General features: G+C 41.3%; 1 protein-coding gene across 7 annotated transcripts in view; it reads right to left on the bottom strand.

Annotated features, from left to right (window-relative positions):
• Positions 1–26,288, bottom strand: part of samd4a (sterile alpha motif domain containing 4A) — a 65,362-nt gene that overhangs the window by 37,668 nt on the left and 1,406 nt on the right. For all 7 annotated transcript variants that reach the window (XR_004896813.1, XM_031323497.2, XM_031323498.2 and 4 more), the window contains exon 2: positions 25,414–26,186. Coding sequence is in view for 6 of the 7 variants with exons in the window: in XM_031323497.2 (XP_031179357.1) it covers positions 25,414–25,609 (196 nt within the window). In the remaining variant the exon portion in view is untranslated. The remainder of the gene's footprint in view (positions 1–25,413; positions 26,187–26,288) is intronic.

Here is a 26,288-nt window from a genome sequence, read left to right as displayed (position 1 = left end):
GAGGAAACAGGCAGTCAAGCTGTCAGGAAACCAGTCAGCAGGTAATTTACACTGCTCTCACTGGCTGACTCTGTTGCACACATGCTGCTCTGATCTGGATATTTGGACAATAGGTTGTTTTAAACAAACATGACTGATATTAGAGCTGGGCAATATATCAATATTATATCACTATCGTGATATGAGACTAGATATCGTCTTAGATTTTGGATATCATAATATGGCATAAGTGTTGTCTTTTCCTGGTTTTAAAGGCTGCATTACAGTAAAGTGATGTCATTTTCTGAACTTACCAAACTGTTGTAACTGTTATATTATTTGCCTTCACCCACTTTGTCATTATATCTACATTACTGATGATTATTTATCAAAAATCTCATTGTGTAAATATTTTGTGAAAGCACCAATAGTCAACACTACAATATTGCGGTATCGATATCGAGGTATTTGGTCAAAAATATTGTGATATTTCATTTTCTCCATATCGCCCAGCCCTAACTGATATACATAGTCCTGTTACAATTATTGCACAATTGTCTAACCGCAATCATTTTTTTGGGGAAGTATTGCCGTTTCTTTTTTTAAACCACAATTAAATAGCTAACATGAGCTAAGGGGTATGACTGATGGTGATTATCAGTTTTGTGTTCATTAAAGAATACATTTCTATGTTTTATGATAATAAAGAGGCGTGGTTTACTTGTGTTATTACATTATCTGGATCACATAACCGTGATAGAACCAAAAGATGTATCCTGGGATTCATTCAAAAGTTGAATTTGTCTGAAAAATAAATACATAAATAGATATTTTTAAAATTTGACTGAAAGAGACAATTCTATTGTAAATCGAAATTATTTTTGAGACAATTCATTGTTACAGCTCTACGTGTACATAGCGAGTAAGCTGATTTCTTAAAGGTCCCATATTGTAAAAAGTGAGATTTAAAAAAAAATGATAAAGCAGGTTCAGGTGCCATATAAATACTGTGAACATATGAAAACTCTCAATCCAGAGAAATGCACACAGCCTGCATTCAGAAACTGTGCCTTTGAACGAGCCAGGACAGTCAGGACTTCCATATGGTTGTGATGTCACACCTATACTATATATACAGTATATAAAAATATATAGGTCAAAAGTGCTGCTTCAGTGCTGTTACAGTTATTCCTCCGCTGCAATGGCGGTGCAGAGACGCTAAGAACGCAGATGTGGAAGACCCGGAAACGCTGACCACTCCGAGCAGACTGGGCTTTTTCGGGAGGGGGGCTTGAAGAGATAGGGGCTAAAAAGAGCGTTTTAAGGCAGTTACACACCAACCAGACAGCCGACCGTTGGCAGAAAAGGCCGTTGGACTGATCAGTCTCCCCAAGTTGGTCAAAAAAAAAAATCACCAATTATCGGCCCGGTGTGTAACTGCCTTTAGACAGAGGGTGAATATTCTGTCAGGTATATTCAGACTGACAGTATGAGAAACATAAAGTGTATTTTGAACATTAAAGCATGTAAACACTTCAAGTAGACACCCAAAATACAATATGAACCTGACAATTAGCGTAACATGGGACCTGTAAAGCTCAGGTAAATGAGAAACCTGGTTTTCGTCAACAACAACAACAACAACTGTTTGATCTGTGGTGACGACCAATCACTACTCTGCTAAATTGTAAATGATAGCATGCCTGTCACTTTTGGAATAAAGTCTGCGGGGCAGATATGAATACAAAACTCGTGTTTTACTGCCTTTATTCATCATGTGGGATGTGAAAACATAATCTCAGCACAGTCTAAAGAAATTTAAAGTGTGCATTCTGATCATAGTTCAGAAAATCAAGCTTAGCAGACTGGTAAGCGGCTCTCCTGCGTGGCTGCTGACAGCACTGATCACAGTGGACGACAGCAGAGGCCGCGGTGCCAACATCTGGTCATTTTGCTGACTTTGGTAGATTTCAGCACCAAAGCAGCGAGCAAAAAGGAGGGACAAACAGGGCACTCATTGAGCTGCTCTGCATCACTCTGCCCCATGTTCCCACCAACCTTCTCTATTTCCATTACAGTTAACTTTACGGTTTGGTGACTGCGAGACAAGATTTTGTTTGTAAAGGTTTATAGCTTGTCGTGTCGTTTTCCTGTGTTGCTTTGTGTACTACAAAACAAATAAAGAGGCTAATGATTTGACTTACAATATGAGCTTAGAATTGGGAGCGCCTCGAATGATGATTCAAATCATCATTTACAGTAGGAGGCAGCCCTGTGGTTTTTACTGGTCATCACCTAAACCCAACTGGTCAGTCCAGGGCTTTCCTGCCACATCACTCTTCTCTCATAATGGAAACCAGGAGACACTATAGAACAGTGGTTCCCAACCTTTTTTCCTTGGCGCCCCCCCTACTTATGTCTAAGAAAAGCTGAGCCCCCCCTCCGAAACTGAAGTTGAGGTAACTCTTGAGATAGAGCCTTATTTTCTTTTTTGATACAGAGGAGTTATCAGCACTTTTACGTTTCTCCACCATGTTTCATTCATAAAGTAGTGATGCCGTGGCGGCAGGAAAAACGAGGATGATAGCAGCTAGCAGCTGACCTGATGACATCAAGGGTCCCAGGTTAAGAGGTCACGGAGGTTTGGCCTACTAAGTAGCCTGCCTACAAGTTTAAGCGAGAACAAAAATACATAGTTTTTATACAGACTTTTGTATACATTATACATTCTAGTGTATTATCATAATTTGTTTAACGTGCAAATATTTTTTTTTACCTCAACCTCAAACCAGAAAAAAACTTGCGCACCCCCTGTGATCTTTGCCGGACCCCAGGTTGGGAACCACTGCTATAGAACATATAGGCTACAAAAACACTCCTGCATGGAAACCAGAGGATCCTGCAGGTCATTATTTGCAATGTTTGTTGTTTTTTTAATGGCAGATAATGTCTTTGATGCTCTAATTAAAAGAAACAATAAAAACTGTCAATGGGTTAAATGTGGAAACTAGACCACTATCTCATTTCCACAGGAAATACTGTAGTAAAGAGGTGCATGGCCCCTCCTGTGTTCAGCTCACAGGAGTGACGTTTTTCTGAATGAAATCAGTGAAAGATCAATCAGCGTCAGGGCGCCTCAACATACATAGGGAGAGAGAGAGAGAGAGAGAGAGAGAGAGAGAGAGAGAGAGAGAGAGAGAGAGAGAGAGAGAGACGGAGATTCCTGTGACCCACAATAGAACAGAGGAACACCTTTTCATAGCAGACTTGCATCATCACAGCCAGGACACCTGGTCAATTTATAGAACATTATATAAAGCCCAGTTCATCTGGTTTTCACATTGCGTTGTGTGCAGCCCTGTTGGTGTACAGTAGGTGTAAAGTAGGTCTTTTCCTCTGGGGTCCCAGTTTATTTATTTATACTGTGTAATGTTTAAAACAGTGGCCAAGATGAGTGGGAGTGCGTGCGTGTGATTATACTTGTAAAGTGGGAAGCACCTGCCTGACAATGAGCTAAACATGTTTGCCAGTGCGTGTCTCTCTTCCACAGGAAAAGGAAAAGCATCATCATAGCTACTGTACGCGGCAGCATCTAGCTTCGTTGGCGTCATCAGAGTGAAGTGCTCTTTACAATGTCTGACATAATTCCACATCCACTCTGGACCTCATTCAAACCATGTCTGGCAAGACAAGAAATCCAGGTGGAAATTAGGGCTGCACAATTAGTCGCAACTTTATTGCAATCGCAATATGGACAAGTGCAATATCCAAATCACAGGCAAAATATGTGTCTAACTAGGGCTGCACGATATGAGGAAAAGCTGCGATGTGCGATAACATTGTTTAATATTGCGATGACGATATGACTTGCGATAAATATTCAAATGTGAATGTTAGCTATACTGTTCCCATGTCTTAGTGCTTTAATAGGTTCTTTGCGAACCTAAACATTGAATAGCCTATTCCCACTGAATAAAGAAATCAGATCATTTTTGACATGCTTTTATTGAACAAATTACACATAAATGAGGCATTATAACTATAAGAAATTAACGTTCGACGAAAATCTTTTAAACTGGCCTTTGTTGATCTGAAATGAAGACAGATTCAGCAACTGCACGGCCTATTTCTCGCTTAAAATGTTTTCAGAAACACGTTTCGGTGAACTATTTTAGTACAATATGAGATCGTATTCTGAACGAGACGCCATGACAGTCTGGCTGTGAATTTCCGGAGAAAAAAGAACCACGTGACGCGTTCGTCCAATCAGCTGCCGGTTTTCATTTTCTGTGAAATAATCAGACTGTTAATGGAAACAATACAGAGCAGCGCCGCCTGCTGCTATGGAGACGTATTACGCTTCGCGTCGTCTCAGTGTGTAAACTGTTTTCCCTTATTTATCATGTCAGGCTGTCTGTTGCGTTGTGTTGTGTTCATCGCGCTAGTTCATATCACGATGACGATGAAAATTCGATGTATCGTTCAGCCCTACGTCAAACCATTCTGAATTAAGTATTGTGGTGCTGCAGAGACGTAGCCTGGCTCCACCCTCCTACGTACTTCCGCTCAATTTTCATTTTCCTTCAGTACTCCGTCTGGGTTTGCGGTATATTCGCAGGTTTTGTCCGGCCAAATATTTGCCGGTCTAATCAGCGAACAGAGGGAGTGGCTGAGAACGATGACGTTGAGGACGTGCGCTAGAAAGATGCGAGCGAAGCCATTCGGTCCGTTGTGGCAACGCTGCCGAATATCCAGAAGTTAAAGCCCGAGCAAGAACAATCTTTGCAATCAATCTCTTTGAGTTGTGTTGGTGGCCATGATGTTGTGGCCCTCCTCCCCACGGGGTTCAGGAAAAGTTCGATTTTCCAGCTCGCTCCGTTAGTGGTGAAGGAGTTGGCTAAGGCTAACGCTAGTGATGCTAATGCTAAATATAAGCCGATAGTTGTTGTCGGTCTCCCCTCTTGTTGCACATGCGCATGACATACGTCACGACCAAACGTTAGTGATTGGTTATAGCAGATCCAATAGTTTTAAACTTCAACAGAGTACGATAGTACAGATCCTCGCAAAAAAAAAAAAAAAAAAACTATTACCATTTAAATTTTTTAAATTTGAATATTTTTCAATGAGAATGAGAACAATGATAAACAAAATGATCATTCCCCAATCCCTCCAATATCGTGAATCATATCACAATCGCAATATCAGTCAAAAATAATCGCAATTAGATATTTTCCTAAAGTTTGCTGCTGCATCAACAACACAAGCCTCCATTACAGGGTTTCTCCTCTACGTACAAAGTGTTCATCCTTAAGTAGAGACGTGGAGCATATTGATGAATTTGGGCACCATCATTTTTAAATTGTGTCTTTAAGAAAATCATACGTTTCAAATCATCCACTGATTTAAACGACTGTTTTAGCCTTTATGCCACCTTGTCAAATCTAGGGGTGCACCGATCCGATATTAAGATCAGATATCGATCCCGATATTGACAAAATAGCTATAGTTAGTTTTTTTTCCCCTCTGTCGCATGTGCGTCGCATGCTGGAAGAGTTGAGTGTACAAATAAATAAGAATTCAATACATTCCATCTATGTTATTTTGTCTTAGTTAGGAAAGTAATGTTTAGTTAGGAAAATCTGGTGCCTTTAGTCTCTTCCACATGGTGGAAGGAAGGTATAAGGTGGAAGGTATACAGTGTATTATTAATTCAACAACGGTATCGGATCGGTATCGGGTATCGACAGATACACAAAGCCCCGGCATCAGTATCGGGACTGAAAAAGTCGGATTGGTGCATCTCTAGTCAAATCCACAACTTTTCAGATATTTTCAAGGCCCATGCTAACCCTGCACACTGCAAGACTTAACCTGGACATCACTCTGCTGTCATTTGGCAGGTTGCAGTACATGAAAAAGATTTTAAAAAACAAGTCAAAACTCCTCATCTCTTGTCAGAAACATTACAAACAATATGTCCTGTCTAACAGAGGGGAGGCAATTATACTTGTTCACGGGCCAGGCAATATTTTTTATACAATGTTAAAAGCTCAAACATCATAACTCGAGTTTGGATTTCATACATTTCATTTTACATTTCAAGTAAAACTATATATGCACCTATATTGTTTCTGCCTTTCTGTCCTGAGTACTCGTTGGAGGCTACTAGACATATCTTTGTGTGGTTTGTGCGAGAGAAAAGGCCAGATGATGGTTTCTTATTGTCTCGACTTTTTCCCAGCAGTGGGGGAGGTTTCCTAGTAGGACACGGCTGCTATTTGAATGGAGAACAATTCTTTGCTATCCTTTACTCCAACCCCCCACTCCCTTCCCACTTCCTCTCAAGTCTTTCATCAACATCCCCTCTTCTACCCTGCTGCAGTAGTAACTGGTGGTTGGGGGTCTGAAGGAAGCAGGGTGGGGGCTGAGAGCAGGGCAAATGACTTGCAGTCTACCTGTGGAAGCGTACGTAGCGCTCCAGTGTTGGGGAGGCTCTGAATGTGGCAGTCGCAGCTATGCTGGGAATGTGAGCCTCCGCTCAGCCAGGGCTGGACCGGAGAAGCCCACAACTCTATTTAAGGAAATGGTAGTCAGGGGCCCATCAGCCGCTCTCCTCTCCCTGCCTCTCCATTGCTCCGTCAGCGTCCGGCGCTGCTCAAAAGCCCCCCTTACTTCCTTTTACTAGAATGATTATTATTTTTCTTTGTTTATTTCCGTACCTGCTGGGAAGGAGAACACACACACACACACACACACACACACACACACACACACACACACACAAAGTGTGCAAGCAGAGTATCGGTGGTGTGGTTTGGGTAATTGTTTCCGGTACATTTGTGATCTTAATAAGGATGTGTCTTTGTAAACTGCTTGATGGCTGCGGTCTGCCAAACAACAACAACAAGCCTGTTAAAGAGAGGAAAAGTTTTAAAGAAGGTGAAAGTTTCAGTCTACTAGAAGAAGGGACACACTCTATAACTCACTGATAACTGCCACAGCTCAATGGTTCAACACGCACACGAAAACTATCAAGTATGCAGCACTGTCCTGGCCTCAATACCAACTAATAACAAAAGAAACTAGAAGGTAAAGATCTGCTCCAAAATGTAATGGGTTCTTCCTTAGGGGTGGGACAATATATCGATATGGCAATATATCGCTGTCGTTCGTACGATACGAGAATCAATATGCTGGCGCCAAATATCGATATTTTAATAAATAAAATAAGGTGCTCTAAATAGATTTCCCTGCTCCCAGCATAGCTACTTCATGGCTCCTCGAGGTGGCGCTCAACACATGAATGAGGGAAACTTGAACAGAAGTTAACCAGCCGCAGAGAAAGAGGTTTTTAAAAGGAATGGCGGACAGCAATTAGAGGAAAATAGATGCCCCAGCCCTGTTTAAGTCCAGTCTGGACCCATAGTTGCTCTATAGTTCTGTAATTTTAATTTACAGACTGATTAACCTGTGCTGCAGAATGTTGCGGTTTTCTAACAGCTTGGACTTGCAGTGAATAAAGAGAGAAAACCTACACTGAACCTTTTCACAAGCATTCTGTATTCATAGATAGACCGATATCGTGATGTATCTTTATAGGATTGTCTAGCAATATATTCATTATTGCAGAACTGCTGTATCATGATAATATCAGTATCGTGAGCCATGTATACATGAGCCCTATTCTTCCTTGGCCCCTGCTACACCCACCGTGTTTGGGACAGCAGTGTTTCCGTAATCCTGCTGATAGACAAAAAATAAAACTAACCGAAAACATAACCTCTTTGGCGAAGGTTTAAATGCTTTCACACTAGGGTCAGAAATTAGGCTTGGAATAAATACCTACTATCGGATATCAACATGATCCACTTCTGATAATATGAATGTTTCTCCCTTTCACAACAATTATTACATTCATTTATTCATACCATTAAACAGTTGCTGTGGGTCACCCTCTGAGTAAACCCTACAGATATATTTCATTAGACAAGCTTTTGGTTTTCTGTTCAATGATGGTCTAAATGCTGTTTTGATGGCTTTTCCACGTTATAAATTAAAAACAGAACCTAAGATGTGCGGCCCTATAAACATTGAAGTCTAAATATGCTGAATACTGGTGCGAAATGTATTGCCGATATCAGAATAACTACTTTGGGTCTGGCCTTCCAAATCTGCTGTGTATTAATCATAACTATTTCAACTCAAGCACAGATGGTACATATATTTATTTAGTTATTTAACAGTCACGGACTGTCCCACAATTAGCTCAAGAACTAAATTTCATCAGCAGTCAGCAGGCAAATCCACGAAGGAGTTATGGCATCAAATGGTATGATTCGGGTACAGAGAATAAACATTATAGGCATACAAAATTAAAAACACTTTAAATTTAAAAACTACGAAACATGATTGGTTATGTTTCAGGCATGATTTCAGTTGTGATTTAAAACTAGAGAGTAGAGCTGGGCAATATATCGATATTATATCGATATCGTGATATGAGACTAGATATCGTCTTTGGTTTTGCATATCGTAATATCGTAATATGACATAAATGTTGTCTTCTCCTGGTTTTAAAGGCTGCATTACAGTAAAGTGATGTCATTTTCTGAACTTACCAGACTGTTGTAATTGTTCTATTATTTCCCTTTACCCACTTAGTCATTATATCCACATTACTGATGATTATTTATAAAAAACAGTCAACACTACAATATCGTTGAGGTATTTGGTCAAAAATATCGTGATATTTGATTTTCTCCATATCGCCCAGCCCTACTAGAGAGTAGAGCATTGTCTGATAGTGCTGCGTATTGGGTTCCAAAAGTTCGTAGCTCTAATGGAGAAAGCTGACCGGCCAATAGCACTTAACTAACTGGTTACACTGGTCACTCCTGCAGCGCTGTATGAGTGTGTGTGTTTGTTTTGCTGCAGCTTTCAATGTACATTCGAGTGTCATGTGGAATGCGGAGTGTGGCTCTGTGAGTGTGAGGCAGACGTGTTTACCCAGCATCGTCGGCTGTCCACAGCCTGAGGGATATAGCTTCAGCATCCGGCTGTAACACCATGTGAGTAGACACAGCACAAACACACACAGAGACCCATTCAGAAAAAAACACGACAGCACGGGGCGACCAGAGCTCTACTCTACGTCAATCAGCGGTTAAAGATGGCAGCCGAATGGTTTACCTTATTCTCTGAAATGTCAAAAATCCGACTAGCACTTGAAAATTCAAGGTGGGTTTTCAAATTGTGTGAAAAGCAAAGACAAGTGCGGGCAACCATCACGAAACTCGACAGAGTTTAGCAGCAAACCCAGTGATCCAAATATTTATCTTTGATAATATAAAGCTACTGGTTTAAATTGTTATTTCATCTATAGATTTAGATACTGTGGGAAAAAACATTGAAAAGGGTTACATGAATTATATGATCAAGTTTGTGAACAATGACACAACATTTCAACTTATGTTATTTTACTATCTGGACAAAACAGAAACGTGTGCCAGTCAGCCTAAAGCTATTCTGATAGAGAATAACGCCAGTCAGCAAAAAATAAGAAGTCTGAGAACAAGCCAATTCAGTTTATTGCCAAGACATTCAAAACGTTATTCTGGCTGGCGTCCAACCTGCCGTAGACACATTTTATCAGAATTCTGGAGGTGGGGGGTATTCATTTTGCATTCTGTATGGGACATTTAACTTTCATATAAATGCAAAACATTTCAGAGTGTTCATGTAAGTAGGGCTGGGCGATACGGAGAAAATCAAATATCACGATATTTTTGACCAAATACCTCGATATCGATAGCGCAACGATATTGTAGTGCTGACTATTGATGCTTTCACAAAATATTTACACAATGAAATTTTTTATAAATAATCATCAGTAATGTGGATATATATGACTAAGTGGGTAAAGGCAAATAATAGAACAGTTACAACAGTCTGGTAAGTTCAGAAAAGTACATCACTTTACTGTAATGCAGCCTTTAAAACCAGGAAAAGACAACACTTATGCCATATTACGATATCCAAAATCTAAGACGATATCTAGTCTCATATCACAATATCGATATAATATCGATATCTTGCCTAGCTCTACATGCAAGTGACTGTGGTCACATATTCTGCAATAGCCACATAGGAGCCCATAAAGCATTTTAAAGTGTTTTGTATCTACTGTATGTCTGGTATGATCGTGTCAGCGATTGGTAACGTCACGTCAGCAAAGAACAGGCTTAGCTCGGTTTAACTTTAACAGGATTACTGTTCATTATATGATTAATTGCTACTATATATATATATATAGACATACAATATCACTAAATATAAGGATGCAAATTGTTACGTTTATTGTAATAAACTTGTATGCGGATTCATTTACAGATTACAATCAACTACTCGTTTAGACTATTTTGGATATTGTTCTCTGAAATGAATGAAGGTGTGTGGTGGTCATCCTGCCTACTATAAACAAAATTAGAGTAAAACAAAATGTCTGCAGCTCTTAAATAGTACGTTTTAGTCAAGCATGATATGAACAGCTGTGTCACAGTCATTAAATATCAAGTTCCTTATTCATAATTAGAAAAATTAAATAATGAAGATTAATTATAGAGCTGAGTGATTTAGGGGGAAAATCTAATTGCGATTTTACTGTCAGATATTATAATTACGATTCGATTTGAGTTTGTTTTTTTTTTTGTTTTTTTTTAAGCTAAAGTTCAATATTCACTGTGTAACAGATAAAACATGTCATGGAGCATTATAACATCATGAGACACATCAAAACTGCATTATATTCTTATGCGAGGATGAGAACATGGATATGAATTGCCAGCCAGAAGTGGTTTTGGATGTAACATTGAACAGTCAAACACAGAACCACAAAAGTTAAAAGTTATAATAATAAAAAAAAAAATTCCAAAAAATATATATCAGCACTTTCCGGTAAACTGAACTTTCTGATATGCCTCAGTTCAACAGCAGCATCTACATATTGCACCTATTCCTTATGTTGAATAAAGTAATAAGAAATCAATGAAAGATCCACTGAAAATAGGACATTTCTGTAAACAATCTGTGAAATGTAACATTAATCCAGCATTTATCTTATGAAAAAAAACTGTAAAATATAATAGAAAGAGGAATAAAAAATATTAAACCAATTGTTACACCAAACATTCAACTAAATATTGCAGAGTCGATTAATCGCATTCTTTCAATTCTCGATTTGAAAAAGATTAATCGTTCAGCCCAAATGAAATACAAGGACAAAATATTGGCATAGTAGCGTCTTCAGTCGAAAAATATCAGCGCTAGGGTTGCAAAAGGGTGGAAATTTTCAAGTAAATTTCCATGGAAAGTTTGGCTGGGGAATTTTGGAAACATTCCCTTTTTGATTTACTATGGTTAGTGGGTTATACAATTAACACACATAGGTTAATAATAGCAATGGGTTATGTATTACACCCCAAAAAAAAACACCTCCCGTATTTAAAAAACTATTATATATATATTATACTGATTACTACGTGCGTGCATTTCATTGATGAATATAGGGAGGACATTCAACTGAAGTTGCATTAAATCAGGTTGTTTTAACCAAGATTATGCTGCAAGATGTTTTTTTTTTTTCAACTACATTTAAGTTCCCTGTTATAGACTGCAATAACAGTAAGTATTAACGAGCAATATTAAAAATATCCAGTTTATTCCCATTAATTCCCATGGAAAGTTTCCAACTTTGAAAATTCCTGGAATTTTGCAACCCTAATCAGCACTGGCCTTTAAAGATTCATGCCAGTCAGACCCTGGTGTACACAAATTCATGTTTATGCTTGGTAGTAAAACTGATCTGATGTAAATCAAAAGGTACTTATCCTTACTTAAGTCTTAAAGCGTTAGCTTGGTTCTCTTAGTTGATTTTTCTTGTGTGAAAAGTGATTGATGAGTTCTACACCGACACCTGGCCTGGAAGTGAGCACCTTGGTGAGTCTGGAAGCAGACGGTGAACACAGCTTCCTGGACGGGTCTGGTTTGGATGAGGTCATTTCCACCCAAAGGGGATTCAAAGAGTCCTGTTGTATGGCCGTCACGGCAACCGTTGCCATGGGGCTCTCTCACCGGCCAGTTCTGCTGATGTCACTCTGTCTGTTGTGGCCAACAGCGTGTCAACCAGTAAGAGAAGTAAACAAGTGTGGTCGGCGGCGCCTTGCTGTGTCTCCACTGTCAGCGTCCATTCATGTGAGGACAGAGAGGACAGTCAGAGACACAGCTGAGACTGGAACGGAGTCCCACATTAAGGTTTTGGCTCAGATGCTGTGGGCTAGCAAACTAAAAATGTCCCAGATTAATTTTTGTAACAGGCAATATTTAGATGTCCTTAGTCTTTTTCAACACCGAATAAGAGGAGTTGTTGTTTACAAAGACTGAAATAACACAGGGTTCTTACTTTAGGAGGGCGATATATCCCCTGCTAATACTGGCTTATCACAGATGTATCTGTAGCTTTATGTAGTATTAATAGTTCAATATTCTTATATTTACATTTACTATCATCTTTGAAAGAATGGTTTGTGATTGTATTAGAAAATATTAGGGATGTTAGGATGCATCATGAATCGGTTAAAAATCTATTTATATGTGTAAAGATTACAACCGGTAAAGATTAAACATGAATTGCGATGCAATTTTTAAAGGGCGTGACGCTAGATAACATACAGCAGGTAACGTAAGCCTACCATTTTTTTTTATTATTTAAGATGGAATATTATATTATTTCAGTTGCACTTTTGATAAGAGGACACATCTGCTGTTTTGTACAGTTTATATAAAAATAAATACATATTTTTCAGTAATTTCCTTGTTAAAAGAAGAAATTGTGAGAAAATCGTATCGTGAACTTTAAATCGTCAATCATATCGAATCGTGAGTTGAGTGTATGGTTACATCCCTAGAAAATATACTCAGTAGCTGCTTTATTAGGTACACCTGTGAAATCTAATGCAGTCCAATACAACAGCTCAGCCTTAAGGTGCTTACACACCAACCAGACGGCCGACCGTCGACAGAAAAGTCAGTCGGACTCATCAGTCGGGTCCCCGAGGTCCAAAAAAATTCCTCAAAAACACACTGAGGCGACACCGACTTGAGCGTACGCTCTGCGCGTGCGCGAGACGTAATATGTCTCCATAGCAGCAGGCGGCGCTTCTCTGTATTGTTTCCCAGAAAATGAAAACCGGCAGCTGATAGGACGAACGCGTCACGTGGGTCTTTTTTCTCCGGAAATTCACAGCCAGACTGTCATGGCGGCTTGTTCAGAATACCATCTCATATTGTACTAAAAGAGTTCACTGAAACGTGTTTCTGAAAACATTTTAAGCGAGAAATAGTTGCTGAATCTGTCTTCATTACAGATCGACAAAGGTCAGTTTAAAAGATTTGCGTCAGATTTTGAGAGGCTCATCTGCTCGCCATTTCCGGGTGAGTCCCGACTGCCCTGTCTCCGACTGAACATGTCAGGTTGGCCAAAATGAAGACCGACGGCTCCTCAGACGGATGACGGCACGGAACACACCGAACAGACTCGAGTCACCGACCTCGTCAGACGGTCCGACGGCCGATAATCGGCTCTGTGTGTCAGCGCCCTTAAATTGACTGACGCTGTTAGAGAGGTATTACTTTAACTATATGTTTATTATTGAGGTCAGAGATGTCAGCGTCAGGTGTACACTTTAGATCCATTGATCATTGACCACAGCTCGTGATTATTAGGTAAGTTACTGAGTGACAGTGTGAAGTCTAAAGCCGCCTACACAAGATCCGCGGCAACACAGCAAGATAGGGCGCAGAGCAGAGGCAACGCGCAGCGCATATGTACACATCATTGCTGCTGGTATTGGTTGCACTTGAGAAGGTCAGCTCCAACTAGGTCAAAGTTGAAATAATTTGAGCTTTGAGCGCAGCGCTCGGCGGCAATTCCGAGCAGTGCGCAAAGCCAGGGGTAGCGCTGCGGCTAGTTGGGAGGCAACGCTCTCCCCATAGGAAAACAATGGAACGGCCAACGCAGAGCGGTTTTACAGCGGCTCATGTGTAGGCGGCTTAAGGGCCAGCATTTTCCTCGTTGCTGCCTTGTCTGTACAGATCTGTGCAGTTGGGACGGGATGGCCCCTGAGCTTAAACAACCCCCTTACACAAGAATTGTACTGTATAGCACAGCCAGCTGCCTGGGAGCGGGGTGGGGATGGGGCAGGGCTGGGGGCTATATGAGGAAATATTATACGCCTGTATGTCTGGTCAGGACAAGACTGACTGGTCATCTATGAGACAGACTGGTAGCCCTCACCTGTTCTCACCCTCTCTCTTACACGCTCTCTTTCTTACACGCGCGCACACAGATATATAAGGCATTTCGCTGATATGCAACCTGTTGTGCTTGGATGCACCCTGAGAACTAAATCATTCCACTTCTCTTAGTCCAACACAGTGTTATTACAGTGTATGTATAAGTTAAAATATATGAGTTTCACCTGGAGAGCTTTTGAAGGTGTGTTGGTTGTTGCCTGTTAGCTAAACCGTGCTAGTCAGGTTAGCCCAGCCTGTACAGGGCGCTCAATGGTGTTTTTTGCCTCCAACGGCGCCTTCCAGGCAGCTAACCCTAACCTTAACCCTAAACATAACCATTGTCGCGCTGCCTGGGAGGAGACGTTGGGGGCAAAAAACACCAAAGACCGTACAGGGCTAGGGACAGTCACTGGGCTACGACTTTCTGTAAAGTAAATGAGAAGTCAGAGTTCAAAATTTCCCCATATGATTTAGATCCTCTGCTTGGAATTACAGTTGGCATTATGGTTTCCCAGTATAATGTAGCAAAACTGTACAGTGTCCAGTGAAGCGTAAGTGACTGGATTGAAGCTCTATGTCAACAAGGTTCCCTGACCAAGTCAGGCAACATTATGTCTACAGAAATAGCAACATCAAACATGCAATTAATCTGCGATGCAAGTGAGAGGCTACAGAAGTGTTTATTACTGTCTCCATACGGAGTAATCAGAGTGATTGAGCTACTGTTTAATGTTTGTCAGCTTTCAAAATAAATTAAAAACTTATTTTTTCCCCTCTGCTGTACCAAAAAACATACAAAGTCCCCTTTCAGACCCAAAAGCCACAGTGTGTGTTAACCTATTCATGTTGTGTACCATTAAAACCATGTAATCCACCAGCCGGAAATGTATTCAATGTGTATTTTGTCTGTTTGAAACACTTCCTTAAAGCTAGTACACTGGCTACTCAATCATAACTGGTGATAGTGGGTCTTTTAGTTTGAGGGTTGGGCTGGGTGATATGGCCAAAATTGTCTATCACGATATAGATTGAAAACGATACATATTATAATATAGCTTATTACACAACTTGGTTGAATTCGGCGGCAGTCTGCGGTCTGCTAATTCTTGATAACAGACCGTTGCTAAGATTAACAGACCGTTGCCATGCATAGCAGAGCGTTGCCATGAACGCAGTTCTGATCACTCTGGAGGACAGCTATCTGATCACTCTGGAAGACAGCTATTAATCTGCTGAAAAAAGGCCGGTTAATTCATCAGCTGTGGCAAAAAGTGGGGAAAAGTGGAGCAACTCCTGTCCTCCAATTCAGGCAAGGACAGTAGATCTGGTGAGCTCCTATCGCTACATCTTTATATATGCAGTAACTTCAGCTGTAGGGACAACGACATTAATTAGTTACATTGCAACATCGTGTTTACAGGTGTACAACTGCAGTGGCTGTGCAAGACGGATACAAGATGAATGAGGACAGAAACGTCAACATAAATAGCCAGTGGCTTTTGCGAGGCTGATTCAAGACCCCTTCGCTTCGAGTCAGGGTCCTGATCACGCTGTCGGGGCTGTATTCGCTATAACGACCGCCTCACTCTACATTATCCCTTACAAGTTTTCTGGTAATTCAATACATAAATAGTCTATAGAAAATAACCACACGGTAAACAGTTTTCAAATGACAATGACATTTTTTTCCAGCTATATACGGACTTTGTTTACATGCATGTAGGGCTGAAACGATTCCTCGAGTAACTCGAATAATTTGATTACTAAAAATCCTCGATGCAAAATAATTTGCCTCGAAGCTTCGTTTAATTAATGTTATCAACGTTGTAGCGCTCACGGTGTTTCCGCACGGAGGATTATTACTGTCGCACACCGGGCTGACGCTGCTGGCGCCATATGCCATGAAGACTGATTACAAAATGAAGAAAGAGCGTAAAGGGGCTAAGAGAAGAGACAGGCTGGAGAAAACGAAAGAGTCAGAAACAGAAAGTGTCCAAAGTTTGGAATCAGTTTAAACGTAATTAAAACGAAAACTCTGTACAGTGTGTCTACTGCAAAATCGAACTAGCTTACCACAATAATAGCACGACGTCAATGCTTCAGCATCTCAACAGAAAACATCCAGTCTAACTTAATCATCCATTCCACGAAGCGGACCTGACAAAAGTACGATGAAACTACACCAAACACAACAACTACCAAAATTAAAGACAAGACAATACGTAGTGGTGACCACAATTTGATCTAAAGAGCCGGAAAACAGCTGATTGTTGCACCATTTTCTCTCACTCTCTCTCTCTTCACGGAGAAACAGCTGATCAACGATCTACTAGCATAAGTGTAACACAGCTGTGTAGCATTGTAATCAAATATATAAATGAAAATAGGTTGAGTAGAACTAATATTTACATATAGGCCTATATACAGATCAGTCTCAGGTTGAAACGTGTAGTTCTGAAAGTTAAGTTGCACAACTTAAGGTAATGTTTAATGTATGTTTAATGTGTGCCTTAGTTTGAGGTTGTTATTGCATTTTAGAAAATGTTTTCTTTAAAAACAATGTAATATGGCACTTAATATGTTTAGTTTTTTGAGAGATGATATTGTAAGCAATGTAGGCAACAAAAATGTAGCTTTTTCTGAAAATAAACCAAACTACTGTATATTATTGCTCTTCAATAAAACAAAAGTATTTCTTATCAGATTACTCGATTAATCGATGGAATAATCGGTAGAATACTCGATTACTAAAATAATCGATAGCTGCAGCCCTACATGCATGCACAAAAATAGTGTGATGTTAAACAAATCCGCAATTCTTCAAATGATATTCCCCTTAAAATGTTTCACAACAGATGTTCTGGAGGAAACTGAGTTAGTGTGTGCTCGTTATTATCAATTTAGATTAACGTAATTGTATATCACGATATATGATTCCATTGAAAGACGATAAATTATCATATTGAATTATCGCCCAGCCCTAAGGCCGGGTGTAAACATATACAGATACACACATGGCGCAGTAATCCAACTTGATGTGGGAAGAAAAGCTGGGATCAGAGTTATAAAGGAGCACAGAAGGGTTTGGTGAGAAACTAAACCTCGAGGATTTATGAAGTACTTGATTGCTTAATCCCTGCTATCAGTGACATTGTCCACCTCTCAGATATAATACCAAGATCCTGACTTCTCTCACACACACACACACACACACAGAAAAGAAAAAAAGCCTTTGCTATAGAGGGGAAAAGATGAGCTTTATTTCGTTTTCCCTTCTGGTCGTTTTGGCAGGTTGTCTGTCCCCATTCCTGAGGTTCAGTATGAGTTCACAGAACACGCCGTCAACTTCCAGAAATAAACTGTTTGCTCATGCGTGGGTGCGATGAAATAGTTTGGCGCCCAAACCAGAGACAGGAGTTTTCTCTTTCCATCGCTCTCTCTTTGACAGATTGGCCAATTAAATGTTTAGTAAAGGCACAAAGGGTGTTGGCAAATAGAAAAAAAGTGTGAAAAATGAGATCAGATCACTTCCACTTTAATCTGTATCTCTACAGGGCCCAGTATTTATAGATACTCCCTTGGCAGAGCAGGATAACTACATCAGACTCAAGTAAAAAGGACGATACCGGTGTTTGTTTGTTTTTTTTAAATCATGAAGCCTTGAATTGGTTTGGTCAAAGATTCTGTTTTATTATTTCATGGTTCCATTAAGTGTTAGATCAATACTGATCATGTTAAATATATTTCTGTGAGGGCCTAGGTGGTTGGCAGAAGTGTAAGTCTCCCCCCAGGAAAAAAATAAACAAAATCAAAAACATTTTATAATCTTAACCTTCTTTCATTGGGTGTTGGCCAGGACACCATCAAATCTGGACTTTCAAAAGCAAGTCAATATTTAAAAACTTTGGGAATGCTAGACCAGAAGAGCAGAGAGAGGAGTGAATGAGCTTCAGCTGTAAATGGCACCAGTATTCTCTGAGTCTTCATCTTTTCCCTTCATCAACCCCCCCCCCCCCTCTCCACACCGCGGTGTACTCAGGAGACCTTAGCTCCACTAAAAGGTGGAATCAGTTTTCCTTTTCCACTGTGTTTTTTTCCCCCCACGCTGGAAAAGCCCCCAGCCAACTCTCGCCGAGCGCCTGACTCAAGTGTGCTCCGACGTGCCCACATTCCTAGACAGTATCCCCAACACCGGAACCGTTTACCGCCTAAGCCAGGAATGCTGAATTCCAGCCCAGGTTTTCATCAGACCTAGTTTAGGCAGAGAGTGCAACAGGAATTCACTGAGTAATACTTGCCATTATACAACGCAGACTTTCCCTCCATGTCAATCATCTTACACACAGACGAATGCAAAAAGTATTCTCTCTCTCTCTCTCTCTCTCACTCGCTAATATTAGACGTAAACCTAGTGCCGGCAGCTCCTATGAAATGTAAATTATTTAGCTAGAAGTCATATTTTGACCTACATTCATTTCAAATTCTCCACTGAGGTTAACCCCTCTCCCACCCACCCCTTTGTATAATACTGACATTTCTGAGGATCTGGGGCTTCCAGGTGTAAATACAGATGTTTTTCCATTGACATGCTTTGGCAAATCCTTTCATGATACCAAAAGATAGACCGAGCCTTCAGGTTCTGCCATCACTCATCTCTTTCTGTTGTCATTCACAAACTGTACATACTGACGGTACATTACATTGTGTGCAAACAATGACGGTGTATTTTAATCTCTAATGCTAACTGTTATGAAAGGCTTTTTTATAAACATAAATAAAGTATTACAGACCCAAGCGGAATGTGTGGATGAATGTTTACAGTTTTCAGCGGTGAGCCAGAATGAAAATCTGTGGAATTTAGCGGACAGTTTTTCTGCTTGGGGTGGAGATTTTTTTGAATTTGTTTAAAATCTGCAGAAAGTTCTGCCGAATTCGGCGTCTGCAGATTCCGTGTGGTCCTGAGGATTACCTTTCTGAAAACTGTAGATGGCAGGATGTTTATTTTGGTAATATTTTGTGGAGGGGGACTTCCACAACAGTTAACTAGCAGCATTCTGTAGTACAGTATGTGATTTCTGGGCAGTACAAAAAAAGCCACAGCAAAAAACATTGAACGAATACAGATGGAGACCAAATCAAAAGACATTTTGGGACTACGAAACTGAAATGGATGAATTCTCAATGGAACACAGCGACTGCTGACACTCCTCCCAAACACAGAGCTCTAGCTCTGTCACCATCAAGTTCTTCAACACAGCTGCTTGTACATATCGAATCGCTGCCTGCCTACTTCCAGCTCAAACAGCCGTGCAGGCCAGGTCAGCAATACACCACAGCGCACGAAAAGAAAGTTAGTCATTCAGAACACCAGGCCCACTGTCCTGTCCTAACCCCACCCCTTACACTAAGCCTACACCCTGTGCGCGTGTGTGTGTGTGTCGTCCTTCAGACGCTCACTATTCATGTCCTCTCAACTTGATCCGATATCGTCCCTCTTGGGATTGTCTCAAAAGAAGTTTTGTTCTCCTTAAGAGGGGGAGGAAAAACAGGAAGTTACATTCCTTAATAACCACAAGTGGAACGCTACAGGCTACAGATTTCCCCTGTCAAAAATCACAGAAGACAACCAGGATTTAAACTTTCACTCTGTGGTTTCTTCATCAAAAACCGTTAAATCTGTGAGGCGATTTGGTCGGGAGGATTGTGAACGGCATCTCCCTAGTTGACTTAGGGTAAGGTCTGAAAACCATACACACCGGTACAGGGCTGTTCAGACAGAAATGCAGAGGCTTGAAACTGTACAAACTCTTAAAAGTTACACCAAATTACTCACCGGAGGAAGGAAAAACATGACAATCTAAAAAATAACATGAAAAACTACAATAAAGCTAAATCCTGTGTGATGCAACTCTGCCTGTCTTTCAGTGAGATAGTGACCCCAATTGACTACGATTGCATCTCAAGTCGCAAATAAAGTCGCATCACTCGCTGGGTCCCAAAACAAGGCCGCCTCTCAGCCGCTCAGGGAAGTAGGTCACTGAGGATTCCATTCATTTGTACACCGCTTTCCAAATAGTTGCGCTTTTCCACTCAGCCCAAGACTTACAGCTGCATGTTAACCCTTTAACAGCCTGCATCTCTCATTTCTGCACCAGCACCAAATCATCCTGCACTCATTACTAAGCTGTTAGTAGACTAACAATTGTGCAGGAGGGGCTCATGGTCTGAGAAAAGCGCTTTTTTTTAAAGATTATTTTTATGGGCATTTTCGACCTTTATTTTTGACAGGACAGCTGAAGACATGAAAGGGGAGAGAGAGGGGGGAATGACATGCAGCAAAGGGCCGCAGGTCGGAGTCGAACCCGGGCCCGCTGCGTCGAGGAATAAACCTCTACATATGGGCGCCCGCTCTACCAACTGAGCCATCCGGGCGCCCGAATTGCTTATGGTGATTAACAACTTGAAGCAGATACTGAAGAGTAGCTTGAAAGGATTTTCAAATAGCTATTTTTAGACTTATGGTACGTTCCCAAAATAATTCTGTGTTTTATTCCTATTCTTGTTAAAGCCTGTAAACCAATTATTCTAGGGCAGCAGCTTTTGAAAAAAGGTGAGTCTTTTAATCACACACACACACACACACACACACACACGTTTGTTTCACTATCTTTGTGGGGACCCGTCATTGACATAATGCATTCCCTAGCCCCTCACCCTAACCATAATCTAATTCTATCCCTAATCCTAAAACCAAGTCTTAACCCTCAAACAGCCCTTTAACCTTGTGGGGTCCAGCATTTTGGGCCCCAAAAGGCTGTGCAGACCCCACAAATATACTGTATTCCCCGGTTTTTGGACCCCACGAATATAGTCTCACACACACACACACACACACACACACACACACACAAACACACAAACACACAAACACACAAGAAATAACTTCCAACTGGAAAATATTCCATAATCAATACAAGATCAGTATAAGCCTGATAAAACAGCAGACCAATGTATCTGCCTTAGTCTAGCACATAAGCACTCAAACAAGCCACCACAACATACCAGAGGGATCACGTAACCAGACAACCTTCTCAATCTCCCTCTTTTCAGCAGCATGTGTCCTGACGTTAAGTCCACACCGCTGAAACAGGCCCGCTGATTCCATCTCACTCAGCTGAATCAGCGAACAGGAAGCGACCACAAGCTGACAGAGGTGGGAGAAAAGTCAAGGGCGTGGCCCAAAATTGAATTTGGGAGGTACAGAAGGTAGAGGTCCATTAAAATCTCCTTAAGCGTGATTCCGTTGGGACAGAGCTCGTTGTCAATTCAAACCAAGCCAGTCAACACGGACGGAAATAAAATGTTTTCTGATTGCTTCAGCAGTTGCGTTCTAAAGCACAGTGAGACAAAAATGTGTTGTTGGTTGTTGTTTTTTTTTTTGTCCGACCTGTGACAATTGCGTGACCAATGACATAATTTGTCCCGCCCTGGTGGTTAGCGACCCTGGTCGTGTGCCATTCACACTAAAAGCGACCCACCCACGGTGTGAAAGGGAAAAATTGTTGGAAGTACTCATCTTCAGACAAAAAAGTGACTTTAACTTAAACTATAAGTTTTGCCACTCCACTGCACTATGCAGTTTGCTTTGTTCTGCGTCTTGACCTTTGACAGGTACAGATTGGACAAAATGACCTTACCTGAATTAAGGAGACTGAAGCACTACGAAGAACATTTTCTTGAGTCAGAAGTTGAAATACTTCTATTCGTGTAGATGTAGTAAGTGAGTCCAAACCAAAATGACACGGAGAGTGCAGGCCGCCGTCATCAGTCTGTTCAGCGGTACAAAGCCTGGACGGTGAGTTTCTCAGTGATCTCATCGGGTCATTATGTTGTCATATATATTCTTTATACTGTACAAAGTCAAATAAATAAATAGCACGAGCCCTAATGCTGAACCAGACTCATTTTTAAGACACTGAATCAGCTGAAAAGTGATTCTGTTTGAGTTGTTGGTTTGGGAACAACCTGGCTTTACATGATTTGTGGTAAAGCAAGTTATGTATAAACAGCTAAAATCCTGCAATTATGAAAAGGGAAATGAAATAAAATTAGGTTGCAGAATGTGCTGAGTGTGTAGCAAAAAGAAACAAGCACCAGCATTATTCAGGCCTAAAAATGTGATGCCTAAATGTTTGCTTATGTGTTCATTTTTCTCTGTTCTGTCTGCAAATACATTTAACTTCAGAAAGCCATAATGTAGCGTTAAATGAAGTCTTTGTAAGTCAAGGTCAATTCAAACTAAATAATGTATAAATCAAGGCAAATGTGACAATATTTGTCTTCCTGTCCAGCCATCCAACCTGTTATTAACAAATAGGTGACAAAATTAACACTAGGACACGTACACTTTTAACTGTTAAGTGTACGTGTCCTAATGTTCATTTTGTCACCTATTTTTAATTTAGTCTTAGTCTTGTACCAAATGTTCTTGTTAGTTTTAGTCATATTTAGTCATTCACATATCTTTTTTTGTTAGTTGAGTTTTAGTCGACTAAAAGTCTCATCATTTTAGTCAAGTTTTAGTCAAAACAGTCAGTTTTAAATAACAAAATTATTTCTGAGATTATCTCTGATAACCATTTCAGTCAAACACCCGAACCCCTCACCCCGTCTACGGCCCTGAAACGCAAAGACAGCATGACATTGACGCACAATGCGTTCACATGTAAACAAAGCGAGAATGTGTAGCTCACCTCTGTCACACATGCACCACTCACTGTACAGTATCACACAAAGAATAACTGAGGGGGCACGTCAACCATCAATGGCCCAATCAAAGTCTCTCCGTCGAGCCGAACATTGAGAAACGACAAATCGATCCCGAATAAAAGACCATCAGCAGATCAGGTCATCAGCTGGCCAACGACACGCAAATGAGCACAACAGCAGCAACAACGACAGCGAGCAGTCAGACGCGCTGGTCATTACACATCATCAGAAGAAAAAGGAGAGGCAAGGAAAGAAAGACAGCGATCTGAGCTCAGAGATAGAGAGAGTTTGGAGAGAAGTGTATGAGAAACGACAGAGGCTGGCAGCAACAGCACAAACTCATTCGGAATATTTTGAAGATGTTAACAGCTGAATATTCTATCATGATGAAAAAGTAGAGACGATGGTAGACGAAAATGAAGAGAGATTTTTTTTATTTCATGCAAAACATTTTAGTCTCGTCTTATTTCGTCAACAATAATGCATGTTAATTTAGTCTTAGTCAGCGTTTTTTGGACATTGGTGCGGCCTCTTCTTAGTCATGGAAAATAAGGTCGTTGATGAACATATTTAGTCTCGTCTGACGAAATTAACACCAACGTGTCCATTGTGCAAATCAATAATCACACGCTGCAAAAAAACTAAAAACTAGCCTCTTTCACCCACAGACGTTTCTTTCATGTTTCCTTTCCACCTAGAACATAAATCAGTCTTGCTAGCTGGGAAATTAAGATTCACACGAGAGTGAATTATGACCGTGATTCAAGTATCACCACAAAGATCACAAGACAATGTCTCTTTGACTCACGCATATATGATGCACTGTATTCTGAAAACTAAAAGATAAAAAAGAACCTGTTGTTGAGTCAATCTTTGGTCTCTGACAGTATGAACCAGCCTGACTTTGGGAGGAAACATCATGTAGTGTAGTGCGCTCTGATGTCTCCAGCCTCATATTAAACAACAGCAGAGACCAGCCTGCATTAACTGCAGCCACTGCCCATTGTAAACCCCGATGGAAACTTGCTGTAATATGTGCGAGTGTCACTGCGGGGCAGGGCCATTATGTCACCCCAGTGTAAGCCAGCAGATGTGTTAACGCGTGCAGATGTTGCCATAGGTACACGCAGATGCCTGCTCTCCATCGCAGCACTTCTTTCTATTTTTCATGAGCCCAGTTGGTTGCCAGGGTTTTTGTTTCCATGGCCACGCTGCAGTCTGATGGAACAAATCCCAGCCAGAAGACCCCTTGGGTGCCTTAGAGAAAGCTACAGCCACAGAAATAAAAAAAGAAATGTAGCCATTATATTTGTATGGCTACAGCGCTATAGGCTGGCACGCTGACTGCCAGCCACAGTGCCAGCTGAGCTAACACCCTGCACGACCCCAACCTCCTTCCACAATCATTTACTGACTGGCTACGGTTCAGCGCAACGCTTTGCACAGTTTCATACCATCAGTGATTCAGCTAAAACTACCCTTGGTGGATCTGCAGGAATGTTTTGGACAGGAAATGTCTCCTAATGTTTGCGTGGAGCCTATATGTTTTTGTTCCAGGGTCAGGGACTACAGTCCTTTGGGAAAACATGCCCTTGAAAGCCCTCTGAATTTTTTAATGAGTGGGCAAAAGAGGAAAAAAATGGAGTACGTTTGTAAACGTGACTACTGTTTCTCTCTTTCCCATCAGGAAACTAATGAGTATGCAGCCTGAAGCAGATGTACTGTGACACTCAACAACGGCATCAACTATAAATATCAGAAAAACTCAACTACTAAAGTGTAGAAGATCTATTTCTTGAAGACAAAAAACAGCTCTATTCTCTCCTGTGCCAATTCCCAGCAGTTTGAAATAGGTTCATAAATAGAGATACAAATGAAAGTGTTTGTTTGCCAAGATTCATGATGTAAATGTATTATTTCGTAGTTCCTTGACCTCACAGTAAGACCAACATGAGGAGACAAATGCAGTCTGAGAAAGAAAAAAGACAAAACGAATGACTCTGGTCTGTCAATGCCGGTAAATGCATCTTCATTACGTCTTAGTGGATGATGTAGATGGGGTGGTGATGATGGTGCCGTGGATATGACACATGCCTTTGGTGTGGGAGATCTGGGTTCGATTCCCACTGCGATACATCAACCAATGTGTCCCTGAGCAAGACACTTAACCCCTAGTTGCTCCAGAGGCGTGCAACCTCTGACATATATAGCAATTTGTAAGTCGCTTTGGATAAAAGCGTCAGCTAAATGACATGTAATGTCATGTAATGTAATGTAAGCAGTTGAAAGTGTCTGAGCAGCTGGCTGTCCTACCTGGGTTGTTGGCCTCTCCCTCCAGGACCTGCAGTTCGGTGCACTCGGCAAGTGAGTGCTCCAGACAGAGCTGCAGGAAGCGGGCCTGGGTCCGGCTCACCCTCTTCAGCAGGGACAGCAGAGCCACCGTCTGCTCGCACTCATTCCACCCCTTGAACCAGCTGGCTAGCACGCCCACCTGATCGCGAAACATCATGGTCTGCGAGGCGGGGGAGGGGAAAGGCGGGCTGACTGTGGTGGTCCCGGGCTGGGCTGGGCTGAGAGGAGCGACCTCCACCAAACTTTACACTGATGGTTTGGGGTAAAACTGATGGAGGAGGGTGACGGTGGTCTTATCAGCTGATTGTTGATGTTTCTATACAGTCAGTCAGTTGGGGGGGTTCAGCTGAAGCACTGTGATGCCATTCTTAGCTTTGCCGGCGGCTAGGGCAGCAGTCACTGTTAGGCCTTCTGGTGCCAAAATTTGTTTTGCCTGCAGTCGGTGCTGCATATATTCCTGCTGGAGGGGGTTTCTGCAATGTCTTGTCCTGTCTGATGATCTCCCTTGGTGTGTGCGTTTGTGTGTGTGTGTGTGTGTGTGTGTGTGTGTGTGTGTGAGGGGGGGTGGCAAGGCTCTCTTCTAGCTAGGCATTAGGTGATATGAGCTGCTCTCTGTTGCTTTGTCGCTCCCAGAGGGATTGATATTTGATGAGTCAGCTTTCTTCCAGCACACGCTGTTTCACATCAGCACATTAGCCTCACTGGCATTTTTCTTCAGGGAATCCCTCTTAAGCCTGCAAGAGGTTGTTAGAAGTTAGGGAAGGGGGGGAAAAACACATTTGTAACAGACAATGCTCTCTGTGGCTCTTTGTACACACCTCTCCCTCTCTTTTATA

Source organism: Sander lucioperca, chromosome 3, assembly GCF_008315115.2.
Source record: "Sander lucioperca isolate FBNREF2018 chromosome 3, SLUC_FBN_1.2, whole genome shotgun sequence".
In the NCBI taxonomy this organism is placed as follows: Eukaryota; Metazoa; Chordata; class Actinopteri; order Perciformes; family Percidae; genus Sander; species Sander lucioperca.
This window is presented reverse-complemented; position numbering and strand designations above follow the sequence as displayed.